The 13,657-nt window shown below is 42.7% G+C and overlaps 1 protein-coding gene across 1 annotated transcript in view; it reads right to left on the bottom strand.

Moving 5' to 3' along the window:
* PTPRT (protein tyrosine phosphatase receptor type T) overlaps nucleotides 1-13,657 on the bottom strand; it is a 282,106-nt gene that overhangs the window by 151,090 nt on the left and 117,359 nt on the right. Inside the window, exons 6-7 of the mRNA XM_039382339.1 lie at nucleotides 6,841-7,137; nucleotides 4,350-4,459 (exon numbers count right to left, since the gene is read on the bottom strand). Of these exons, the coding sequence (XP_039238273.1) occupies nucleotides 4,350-4,459; nucleotides 6,841-7,137 (407 nt within the window). The remainder of the gene's footprint in view (nucleotides 1-4,349; nucleotides 4,460-6,840; nucleotides 7,138-13,657) is intronic.

Below are 13,657 nucleotides of genomic sequence, written 5' to 3'. Positions count from 1 at the left end.
TCAAGATGCAAGTTAGCACAAAATATTTGGGCCCACAGAAATATCTGAAGCACTTCAATTTGCATTATGGAACAAACATTTGAGACATTTCATCTAAAAGCAGAATTTAAGTGCCAAAGATGGCCCATGACCTTAGATTGCTTGCTCTTGCAGCCCAGTGGCAGCATCAGTCTTTCTGCTGCTTGATAATGGTTTGAGTTTACAGAAAATTAGGGGGGGGGGGGAAAAGTCTTCTCTGCATTTCCTTGTGCACAAAGGCTTTGAAGCTGAACTCCCACACAGTGGGAGCACAACGAGCAGCACTTGGTTATGAGGGATTTTAAAGCAGAGCAGCTTTTTAGAACCGGTTAAAAAAAAAATTAAACAAAAAATGCAACAAGTTGCTACGCTTTCAGTCTGCCAGGAGATGACTGTGGGACAGGATTCCTACAACCTCATCAGACTGTGCCACTCACAGCTCGCTGCCAGAGACAGCTGTAACAGTGCCTCTTTCATGATCATCACGTGCACAACCACCTCTGGGGAGCATTTTACCCAACCCAAGGTGCCAGCAAAGCCCCTCTCTGCTGTTCAGCTGTGTTTGTGGGCAGACTGATCGACCTGTCTCATGTAAGTACCTACACACCCTGAGGCTACCTGGGGACTTCAGGAAAGCTTAAAAGCTCTACCTCTGTTGCACAGCTCATTTCCACCAGCAGCCTGTGCATCTCCCCACTGGTTTTCCTGACAGGACAGCCCAACTGACACCTCCTAACTCACCATGCACTTGTGTTATTAACACCTTTTCTGGCTTCCCCACCACCCCAGAGCAATTTGTACATCACTTTCTACACAGCTCATATCCTAACCTTTCCAACATAGTGATTAACTGACTTGCAATTCCTGGAGTTTTCCAAGTTGCCTTGAACACGAGGTTTCTGCTCCCTGGAAACAGACTGTAATTATATACTGATTTGGGGATCTAGAAGGTTCCTTTGGTTTAACACTCCAGCTGTGACTGTACCCAGTGAAACAATGAATTCTCCAGCTGAACTCAGGGAGGGGTTAAACCAGTTTTAAGTACAATGCTATTTCTCTATAAAAAGGCATTTTGAAGGATAAGTATCAATCAGAAGAGACTTGCAGAAGTCAAAAAGGTTCATTAAGGTCCTTCCATTTGGTTCAGGCTCTTTAGAAGTATTCAGTTTGTGCAAAATTAGTGCTTCTGGATGGTAAACAACCTGCTGAAGGTTGCAGTGCTGAACCCCAGCCCAGCTGGCACATGAGCAGTGGGAATGCAAACTGCAGTGGCAACTTGGGTGATGTGGACATCCCTCTGGCAGGGAGCTGCAGGAATGATTAGGGACCTGAGAACAAAACTGGTCCCAAAAAAAAGCCAGTGGGATTTAAGTATAGACAGTGTGATTATATGGAAGTATTTTAGAAGCTTACAACTAATTTTTTTAACAGGACTAGAGAGAAAATACAATATCCAGATAAACCAAATCAGACCTTGATGGTGAGGAGGGAACTACTATTTAGGAGGAGAGGAGATGGGTTTTTATTTGTTTCTATTAGGAGGGTTTATGCCCAGGTTAGTTTGAGAGACCATCACTTGCATGAGACCTACATGTGACTCTAGGTAGCTACTCCCAGGTTACCTCAAATTCATAAAGTGATATTACTTAATAAGTACTTTGCAGGGAATTTTTCTCTAATAAATGTTGATAGGCTTTTGGGTTTGTCTCTTTCTAATAACAGTGACACAATTTCAGAGCTTCCAGAGAGCTGCAAATTCATCAACACATCCCTGAGTCTCCTGGGACAGAGCAGCAGGGCCAGTGCTGGCTTCAGAATCTGTGCTCCCTGTGAGAGGGAGCTCTTCTTAAAGCCTTCTGCTCCTCCCTGGATCAGAACTGGGCCATGGGAAAGAACTGAAAACCTACCAGAGATTAACCACCAGCCTTTCTTTTCATCTTGAACCAGCAGCAGGGCAGCTGAACTCTGTTAAAGCAGCCCAAGCCACAGTGATACTGAAAATGGCTGAGCCCTGTCTAATAAAAATGAGGTTGATCAGACAAGGAGTTTGTGATGCCAACTCATGACTTCTCTGCTGTCTGCAAGTGTAGGGCACCATCCACAGTGTGCAGGTTCCATCTGCACAGATCCCCATGTTCCAAGGGGAGCCAGCTCCCCTGAGAACACCCTGCCCATCTCTCCAGGTTATGTGTAACTGCCCTCCTGTACTTTTATCTCCAGCTGATGAACTTGTCTCAGGGTGCCAGGGAGAATGGGAAGGTTCTCTGTGAATTTTCACACGTAAGAAGGCAGAGGAAAGGAAAAAAAAAAATCATTCATGACAACCTTCAGGCACTCTGCTTCTCCTGGTGTTTCTGACACTTGGATTTTTATCCTTTTGGACATGAGGCAGAAGAGGAAAACGAGGAAGAGTTTGAATTCACCTTGACTTCTCTTTGTCTCCAGCTGCCAAATATGCACAGAGTCATTATCAGAAAAGAAAGATTTGTTTGTGCCTCTGCTGAGACTTGAGCAATGATATGACTTGAGGGGCACAGGCACTGTCATGATGCATCACAACCCTGGAGGCATTAAAGTGTCTCTGTGCAGCTGCTCAGCCAGAAAAGCTACTCAGATTGCTCAAGTCTTTTCAATGAGCTGAGCCCAAGGCGATATTTTAGTAAGAAACTGCTTCTTTAAAAATTAAAAGGAGTTATTTTTACATCATTTGCATCATTTGACTTGGGTTATTTTCAATGTGTTCTATGATAGGTCACCTGTGTTGCCAGAAAAAAAACTCGCAACTGGTTCCATTCAGATTAATTCCCTTAAAAACCTGACAGCTTTATTGCCTAATTCCTTGCACAGACACCTCCAAAAACCATGAAATTACAAGGGTTAGTTCTATTTTAGTACTAACAGGTGACATGCAACCTGCACACGTTTCCAGGAATGTCTCAACAGTGACCAACAAAAAATGACTCTGTGCTTAGTCAAGGATTCCAGCCTGGCTGAAATGACCCAAAATTAGGAGGATGAGCTTGGATTCATCTATTTAGTGTTGCCATATCAAACCCAGTTACCCTTTGTGAGCCAGCTAGAGACGTGACCTGAAAATGCAGTTCCAGTTAAGCCCAGGAGAAAGTTGCTTTCTCTTGTTCATTCTCCAGTGGAAGAGCTCGTTGATGTTAAACCTGCTTGATTTTTTCCATTTTTCTACCCCTCTGATAGAGACAGTGTTAGCAAGGACATCTAGGAGGGACATGTTACAAGACATGTTCTGAACTGAGAAGCTGGACAGGAAAAGGGAAGGAGCAGAACCTCCCTAGTGAGGGCAGAGCTGCTTCATGCAGCTGTGCTTTTTTGCAAAATAAAGTCTGTACACAAACCCAGCATAAAAGAGGAAGCAAAAAAAAAAAAAAAAAGGGAGTTTTTGCCCCTCTGTGTCAGAAAATGCTGTATGAGCCCACAGTGAGGGTTTTTACATCACTGTACAAGCAAAATTTTGTTTCGCTTCTGATCTTACAATGGTAAATGCTGAGCCCATGAAGTGACACAGGCTCAGCCAGCACTGCTGCAACACTTTCTGCTACTTAATCAAAGTGCCTTTACCTTCTCTTATAGGACTGTCTCTCATTTCACATGACCCTCCAAAGCAGTCCCTCCTTTTCCACATATTTGGTTTTACCCCACATTAGGCTCTGTATCACCAGAATCACAGGACAGCAGGAACACTTCCTTACCTTAACAAGCAACATCCCCTCTGACCCACTCTAGAATCACATGGAATTGGTTTTTTTTTCTCATCCAGCACAGGATGGTCAGTGATCATCCCATAACCTGCTGTGCACTTTGTTTGGCATCAGGGAAATGGTTGGGCTGGACAAATGTATCATTGAAAGGTTCAGTAAGAACACTGTGAGATAAGACTTAATGGTTATATTCTGCTGAGATTGCCAGGAAGTGTTATGACTACTGGAAAGGCAAAGAGGGATTAGTTACAGTATTTAGATACAAAACCTAACAGTGTTTTACCATAAGAAAAGAAGAAAAGGAAAGAAAACACACCTTGGAGCTACTGCAGAAGGAAAAAGGGCAGGAACTGAACACCTGAGACATGGGGGATGTGTGGCTCTCATTCTGCCACAAATATTGGAAAGAAATCTTTTCTCTCTCTCTTAAACTGGAAAACTTTTTCAGTGGTAGCAGCAGACTATCTGGAAGATTCTTATCTATTTTAATCAGGCTTCTTTTAGCACCTGCTGAAATCTCTGAGAGCTCAGGATTGGCTTAAACACATATGAAGAGGGCCCCATGGCACATATTCCTTGACAACAATCTGTTCTCCTCACCTCATAGAGTGTAATGATGCCATTTGTCTCATTTGGAGGCTTCCACTGCACATAGATCTTCTCTTCAAAAGGTCCTCCCTGGATGGATTCCAAGGGAACAGGTCCAGGAACTGCAGGGGGGAAAAAAAGCCCAACAAACCGTCTTAAAAACTACCCCCAGCTCCAGCTGCACACGCATGAGAAGACACCAAAAGGCCACCAGACAGGAAGCTCAGAGTTAAAAATAAATAAATAAAATTAAAAATTAAAATCTGTCAAAGCACTAGTACTATCAAAGCCTTATTTCTGCACTTTTGGTTCAAACAAGGATACTCCAATGTAACCACTAAGGGATAAATAAAATTAGAATCCATGAAAATATGGAGCTAATTTCAGTATGGTTTTATTTCAGTATAGCAGAGCAGCAGCAGGGAATTTAATTTGTCCTTCTCTGCCCAAAGCTCTCTCCACCTAAACAGCCAGTCTGCACCTTGGCATAGGGATGCTGCTGGGCTGCACACCTTTATCAATGTGAGAGACTGATTTGCTTAGCAAAGTAACAATAGAAGATTTATATTTCATTACGGCTACAAGGCCAGCTAAAAAAATCCACCTACTCAAGCAAAATTTTAATGCTGTGGAAGACAACTAACTAAATGCACTCCTAAGCCTGTCTGATAAAACCCTGCTCATTTTTCTGAAATATTTGCCATCCTTTCATGTCCCCCCCATGATATATTGGGCTGGAAGAGCCACTTTCAGCTGAGAGAAACTTAGGACAGCAACTTCTTACAGCTCAGGCTGAGGAGAAACTTGTATTTTACATGTTGGACAGGAGGGAGGCTTGTAGAGCATGAGAGTCTGAAACAGCTCAGATGGGATAATAACACTGAAACACTCCATCACATCAGTTCTTCCAGAAAACTTTTCTATCCAGAACACAAGAGTTCACACTCAATTAATTTTGCTTCTGAGATCTATATAAAATATGATGTCCGGAAGGTCGATATTAAGAAAAGCTATGCTCCGGAAAGGAAGGCATTATACTCCTTTGGGGACATCTTCTTCTTGTGAAGGCACAAGAAAAAAAAAATCAACAAATGCCAGGATTACATTTGCCCATATGACAAAGGAAGCTGCTGGGTAGTTCAGAACACAGAGAATTAAACCTTTGGTAACTACTCAGGCTGAAGTTTATCACACTCAAGCACTTCAAGGATTCTTGTCTTTTCAAGAACATGGCTGTGAAATAGAAATTATTCACCCCTACAAGTTTTGCTTGCATGAGACACATGCTGTCCAGAGAAGACATTTATAATCTCGTGGGACAGAGGGTTATGTTTATGAGAAATAAAAATACAATTTTTATAGGCATATCGTGAAGTTCTAAGATATCCAAGTTCAAAAATACTGGACTTGAGTGTCAGGGTCTTTTTCGGCCAGCTAAGGGAAGTGCAAGAGTTCTTAAAATCTTTTGGGGCCATTTTTGTACAAAAAGAGTTCTCTCTCTTTGGCTAAGAACAAAGGAACATCCATCATCCTTGACAGGGGATGCCTTGCAGCCAATCAGAGTAAAAGGAAAGCCCCTTCTGAGAGAAAAGAGACGTTTTTAGGTAAAAAAGAATATATTAAACTTATCCGAAAAAGGGTGAGATTTTGTAAAACAATAAAATGAATGAGATGTAAAGCCAAAGAGTCTTTCTCCCCAGAAAACTCGGTGGGGGAAGGACCTGGCATGTCAAATAAATCCTTTATTGTTCCCTGAGTTTATGCCGTCTTTCTAAAATTAAAAGAGGGATTTTTTCCCACATGATGTTATTTACGACCTGTAAACATGAGTCCTCCCCAGGAATCAAGCAAACAAACCCAGCCTGACTGTGGTAGTTTAGTCTGGGCCTTCCCTGGTGACCAGTTTGTAACCAAGGAAGCGCTCAGATTTACCTGGTATTCTCTACGATTTTTACATAAGCCGGGGTGTAAGAAGAAAGGAGGAAAGGCCTTTGGCCCTCTTTCCTTCTGGCAGCTTTGGAGGTGTGGGTTTCCCTGCTGTTGAGTCTGTCGTGTTGGGGAGTGAGGCCTGGTGAGGCCTAGTGAGGCCTGGTGAGGCCTGGTGAGGCCTTGCCAACCTTGGGGAGGCGGAGGTTGCTGGCGGTCGTTCCAGAGAGACTTTCTGTTGTCCCAAGCAGAGTAGTAAGATATTCTTTTGCTAATTCTTTTAGTTGCTAGATCTTGGGCTATTGACCGTGTATATTTTATTTTGCTTTTGTTCCCTTTTTTCCTTCCCCCTTCCCTTTTCCTTTTCCTTTTGAAGTTGTATATATATTTCAATTGTATATAAATGTAATATAAGTGTAAATATATCTAGATATATTGCTTTAGCTGCCTCTCTCTCGTTTCGGTTCTCTTGTTTTTTTTTCTCTTTTCCCTTGGTTTTGGGGGTGGGGGGGAAGCTCTTGTGGTGAGGTTTGAAGACTTGGCAGGGAACCAGCTTCAAACCACCTCGCTGACTCACCATCCTCCTCGGTCTGCACCACCAGCTCCTCGCTCTCCATCTTGCCCTCGGGGTTGGACAGGGCCAACCTCAGCCTGATGGTCATGAAGGGCCGCAGACCCCGCAGGGTGTAGTGGGAGGAGGTCTGGATGAGCTCCTCGGCCTCGAACTTCTGCTGGTTGAACACGTACTGGTACTGCACGGTGAGGTTGTAGCTGTGGCAGCGGGTCACGGCGTAGCCGAAGGGCTCCCACTGCAGCGTCAGCTGCCGCGACCGAATGTCCACCACCTCCACGTTCTGGGGGCCGTGCACGGGATCTGCGGGGCAGGAAAAGACAAAAAAACCACACCTTGATATTAAAACGAGTCAGTCATCCATTAGTGTGCTTCATTTTGCATGTCCAGAGTATCCCAGCACTCCATGGTTGGGAATGCTCTTGTCTGTGCAGCGTATGAGTGACAGGAGATGGATTTCAGATCTACAAATGCATTCTGGCTCCGGAGTTTTCCCTGAAAATCTCCTCTCACAAGGCCCTGAACAGTGGTCATGCTCCTGATTGCTGTGAAACCTCACTGAATCTGACAATGGCAACGTGATCCCATCAGGTAAGGGGTGGGAAAGTTACACTTTCTTCATTCTTCTAAAAAAAAAAAAAAAAGCAAAAATAATAGTAGTTGAGGGTCTACTTGACAGTGCCCAAGGAGTTTGGTGAGTCCAACCCTAAGTGATGCAAACACACAGGAAATGGCCCCCAGAGAAGGAATGCACTTAAGTCTTTCAGCTTCCAATTCAGCTCTGTAGTCCCTACACCCTCCTGTTGCCCTCGAACTCATTCTGCTTAGAGACTGAAGCCCAAAAGCACAAGAATTAAGACTAAAAACCTGACTGTTGGGCTTCCAACATCCCAGTGCTGCTGTCCCCTCATCTGTCAGACACTTGAATGTTCTGGCAGTGGGGTGTTCAAGCAGATCCTGCCACTCCTGGACTAAGTTTTCTGAGCCATCTCAACCTTGTGCCAATAAAACTTTCATCTCAGATCATCTCCACGCCTTGGTCCCACCAAAGTTTCTCTGCTCTTTATTATTCTTTCTGCAGTGTCTGGCTGAGGTACACTTTGAATATTCATGTGTAGGAATCATTTTCACCTGCTGTTCCTTAATTTATTTTTAACAGCATAACTCAGATGCTCTGACTACACTCTGCCCTTTATATAAAATATAAATGCATGTACTGCTAGACATGTGGATATAAAGAATGAAGGATGAGTGAGTAAAATCAGTGTTTGAGATAAGTCAGATGGTGATAATACTACAGATGTCACAGTTTGTTTATCTGACAGTTTTTCAACTTGTACAGCTCAACTTGTATTTGCTTTTTTGCTCGATATATATCTAAGCAAGGTAATTAGAAAATACGTAATTTCACGTAAAGTTTCTTGATTTATGGCACAATTCAGGGTTCTGCCCACTTCTCGTGTTCTCTCACGACTTTGACCTATGAAAGGAACATTTTCATGGGAACAAAAAAGTTGGAAGAACTCCTGACTACTAGTCACACTTATTTGAAAGATAATTCAAGTAGAAAAAAAAGCCTTCTAGTAATTCCTGAAAGTAAAGCACCAGCCATACTGACTTCAATCTACTCATGCAAGAGCAGAAAATACACTGTAACTACCTACATATTCTGAATTACTGCTAAAAATCCCATAAAGACTGGCAATGGGAAACTATTCTGCATCTTTATATAGGCACACACATATGCAGACACTTTGGAAATAGGATGGATATTAAAAGACCAGGGGTCTAAAGTTAGCAAGTGGTTTAGGTTTCCACATAAATCATGTCAATCCTGTAGCATCGAGAAAATACCTCCTAAATAAGAGTATTTACTACTCTGTGTTAAAAAAAAAATGTCATTTAGAGATTAGGAAGTTCCTATGCATAAATACACACACATATACCTAGCATTAGGTGCTGAGCAGCCATTTACTATAAATCCATGGAAGGCACATTCCTGCAAATGAACTGTGGAGATAAATGAGGTGACCAAAAGAATGGTTCTGTGAAATCTTTCACAGATCAATCAACAGCCTCTGAAACAGTAAAGGTAAGCCCAAGACATTGCAAGATGCATCAGATGGAAAAAAAACCTAAAAAAAAATAAGTTCATAAGTAAAAACAAGTTAAATTTTAGGTTAGAGAGAAAGAAACCAAACTGGAATTAGATCAACAAACAGAAGCTGGCCCAGGAAAGCTTTACATTCTCTTCAGTTCCCTTCTCTCAGTTTCAATCTCCTTTTTTTCCTGAAAACTGAGACTATATAATTTTGAAAATGTTTTCCTGTTGCTACAGTGATTTTCTCTGTAGCAGAAACCATTGAAACCTCATTTTCAAAGCTGAGATTTTGTACTGCTGTTTTTAAAGGACAGTGGTCCTACTGTCCTCTCCATTGAATTCCTTCTCCACGTCAGCTTTGTAAGTATTCAGTCTCAAAAGGTCTGTAGTACCTATCCCTGGGGTTTGACTGTCTAACAACATCCATTTTTCATAATCTGTTAATGACTTGTTTTCCCAGAAAAAGTGTTTATAATTTGTCTACAATCCTCTGGTAGTGGTGAATATTTGAAACTGGACAAACGTCTCCACTTCTGTATTCTTGGAATTATAGCTTTCAAATAATCCAAGAAAATGCCTGAAAATTAATAACTTTGTACTTGGCTAGTGGCATAAAAGCTGCCAGTATGGATCTCAGCTTCAACTACACAAAGCTACCCATCAAAGCAGGACAGAAACAGACTGGCCCAATTTGAGTAGTTAAGAGATCAGATATAAAAAGACATCAATGTAACCTGCATAAACTGAAGTAAAATTTTCTAACTGTCCTGAGACCTTGGGGAAAAAAGCCAGAGGGAATTCTTAAGAGGCCAGAGCAAGGAGAGAGCTGCCACCAACCTGCTGCAACAAGTCTTGAACCCACGCAAGGAAAATTGCAGCCTCTGGGACTTCACCGTGCAAATGCACATTTTTATTTCAGCCCAGCTGAACCACTAATTACATTTTGAAAGTTCACATCAAAGTCCAGGACTGAACGGTTATTTTTCCATTCCACATCACCCACTGATGCTTTGCTACCTGTCACTACCCTGGTGGGCTGCTGCGAACACTCAGCAGCCGGGAACCTTTGTGAGCGCTTGGGATGGGAAAGTCCAGAGGGGTCTGGAGCACGAGGCTGCTGAGGAGCAGCTGAGGGAGCTGGGGGGGCTCAGCCTGGAGAAAAGGAGGCTCAGGGGGGACCTTCTGGCTCTGCAACATCCTGACAGGAGGGGGGAGCTGGAGGGGGTCAGGCTCTGCTCCCAGGGAACAAGGGACAGGATGAGAGGAAACTGCCTCAAGGTGCACCAGGGGAGGTTCAGATGGGATACTGGGAATGTTTCTTCAGGGAAAGGGTGGTCAGGGAAGTGGTGGAGTCACCATCCCTGGAGGCATTTAAAAGATGTGCAGATGTGGCATTTGGGGACATTGGTTTAGTGATGAGTTTAGACTTGATGATCTTAGAGGCCTTGTCCAACCTAAATGATTCAGTGATTCCAAGTGGCCTGAATGAAGCAAACCCTCCCAGTGATCCTTCAGTGGTACCCTGTGTCCTCAGTCCAGGTAAGGAGACACTGTTGGCCCAACAGTGACGTGCACTGTTCAGACACTGCTTATTCTGCCATCCAAATTTCACAGAAAAGTTGACTTTTAGGGCTGGTTTTGCTCTTTCCTTACTGAGTGTCACAGAGCTCATTCTGTTCACTGGTGTCCTCATGCTCCAGGTGAGGTGTAGAAAAGAAAAGGTTGATTCAGATTATCAATACCAATTGTCATGGCTTTGTACCCCTCCACCAGGAGAACAGAGAGCAAAGGAAGCCGTGGTGACACACTGGGGTTTGAACACAGAGCTCAACAGGAGGGAACTTAAATACAGACAATCAGCTGCTGCCCCTGGGTTAAATACCTGCTGCAGGAGCCTAATTGCAAGAGATTACTGCTGTCAGTAAAGACATGACAGGAGTGGAAGGTGTCTGTACTCATCTGGGGCCCTGTGCCTGTGTCTCCTGACCCTCTGGAGAACAGGAGGCAGAGTTTATTAGCAGTGCAGGTGTCCACTGATTAAATTCTGTTTCCCAGCAGCAGGTTACAGGGGCTGAGAATGCACAAAGGGAAGAAAAATGAGCGTGACATGAGCAGCAGCTGCATGTGAATCCTGAGCTGATGTTTTCTGATACAGAAAGAGAAAGAAAAGAGGTGTAAGCATGATTTGTGCCTTCCCCCAGCACACCCACAGCAGAGCTCACCAGCCAGTCACTCCAGCCAGTGCAGGCCAACCAACATCTGGGCACCCCAGTGACGTCCCCAGCCCCTCCTCCAGCCACATTGGGAGGATATCAGTGGAAAACTGGGTGCATTGGTGGTTAGTAAGGCCACCAAATCTTGTGCTCTCCCAACTACCAGCACGGTACAACCTCTCTCTGTAGCTCAGAAAAATATTTAAATTCATTTCCACTTACAAAATATAAATCTGGCAGGATCACAGAATGGTGGAGAACTGCACAGAATATTTCACTCTCACAATAAATTTGAACAGTGGCCACTTTTCAAGCAACAGCAACAAAACTCCTATCACAGAATCACTGAAAGGTCCCAGCTCGGATTGGCAGGGACCTTAAAGCTCAGCTTGTTCCTCCCCCTGCCATGGGCAGGGACACCTTCCACCAGACCAGCTTGCTCCAAGCCCTGTCCAACCTGGCCTTGAATCAACAGTTAGGAGGTTTCCTTTGTGTTTTTCAAAGACATTGCTCTTCTTCTACAGGTGAAAAACCAACAGAAATGTGTCCACCGATGATTTTACACTAGATAAAAGTTGAAGCCTTCTCCCCTTTACTCACTCCCTCTTCCTCCTTAAATTTCCACAGGACGAAACAAGCCTAGGGAAACACATCTACTATCAAAAAATATAGCAAGACATACCGAGCAAAACCATTTAAGTGGTTTGCCTTAAATGCAAAATTAAGTGTGATGGTTGAGAGGAAAACAAGTGACTCTACAGCCTGTGCTGTTCATCTCTGCCAAGAGATCCTGACAGATGCATTGTCCCATAAACACCTCCTGTATCCATGTCCTATGCATGGACACTTCTGAATGATGGACAACTCTGCCCATCCCTGAAGTACAACGTGGCTTTGTGTGACAGTTTCTCTGCTGAGCGTCACAGCTGCTGCCCATCACATTTCAATGCCTCTGAGCCCAAATGTGGCATAAATACTATAAATACCTTTTCAGACATGGCAGATAAAAACACTGATTAAACAGAGTTCACTAGTCTTTCAACACTGGGAAAGCTTTGCCCTTCTCTGCAGAAGGACCATCTCCCTAATATTTGGTCTAATTTTTGCTTTCTTTTAAAGATATTCTACTGGTTCAAAAAACTGTGCAGACAGAGCTGAAAGCAGGCTATTATACAGAAAGGGATGTTCTGAGAGAAGACTTGCAACAGAGACAAGAGAAAAAAGGAGTGAGACTGATACAATAAAATCACCACAGAACAACCAACCCCGTTTGTGAGATGCCTACAATCAACCAAAGCCCAAGCCAGGTACAAAGGAAAAGGTGTCCTTAGAGGGTGAACTCTATTTTAGGGCATTCTCTGAGCACTGGAAAAGGAGGAGTGCTGCCACACAGATGAATCTATTATAAAAGAAATGTGAATTAAGTTAGATAATGGACTGTGTGCTGAGATAAGCCAGGAACTGAGCTCTCTCAACAGTTAACACCACGGTTTTAGTTCGGTTCACAGCACATCACCTTCATTTTTTGATTGTTCTGGGTTTGTTTCTGTTGCAAATTTTACTTGGAATTCTGCACCGAAAGAAACCAAAGATTTGAAAATTCAAAAAGGAAAATAAAATACTTGATACATTACAAATCCCATAAAACATCCTCTGATCTCAGACTTCAACCTTGTTAAACAATCAAATGAAACAAGGGAAAACCAATCCAAATGTCATTAAATAGAGCCCAGACTTATCTGGATCTTTCTATTTGTTACAAAACATGCTTGTCACGCTCACAGATCAAATCTCCAAGGTCCCAGGAAAGCAAAGGCTGTGGAGAACAAGACCTGAGCCACCAGCACAGCCTTCCCAACACCTGCCCCAGCACTGCTCCAGCCAGAGCTGAGCTGCCAAATCTCCACTTGTAAACAACTTCAAGATAATTAAGCACTGCTTTTTAAAAAAAGGTTTATTAGCATCTGTTTAAAAGGGAATTTTTTTCACTAAATTATGAAATGGCAAAATGAAAGCTTTCTTTCTCTTATACCTAAAAACTGTTGTGCTCCGACAAACTTAAAAATAACAATTTAAAACAACAATAAAGGATAATTACTGATTTTATTAAAAACATCTATCATGGATACACATAGCAGTGGAATTCCATGGCTGGGAACACAATGTACATTACTGAGCATTCTGATGATTAAATACAATAGCATTATTAAATATGCTAATGAAAGTGAGATTAGAAAGCAGCTAAAACCACTTGGTTTTTGTCAAACAAAAGTAAAACATCTGCTTTTACAGATTTATTTCATTATGCATAAATAAAGTATTTATTTCAACTATTTGCTTTACTAACATGTACATGCATTTATTTGTATTACCTCTTCCTCTGTGTACTTTGCTGTTACCTTCAAATGGACTAAGTGGAGGAGATTGAGAATAACAAAAAGCCAGTTCCTGACAAAACATAAATTATCTCCATAAAAATAAATAAGGAAATCAAAATAGTAGGGAAAAG

This window comes from Pipra filicauda, unplaced genomic scaffold (assembly GCF_003945595.2).
Source record: "Pipra filicauda isolate LSUMZ 115617 unplaced genomic scaffold, ASM394559v2 scaffold265_size1292809_pilon, whole genome shotgun sequence".
Classification (NCBI taxonomy): domain Eukaryota; kingdom Metazoa; phylum Chordata; class Aves; order Passeriformes; family Pipridae; genus Pipra; species Pipra filicauda.
The sequence above is the reverse complement of the archived record's forward strand: the minus strand, read 5'-3'. Positions and strand labels throughout refer to the sequence as shown.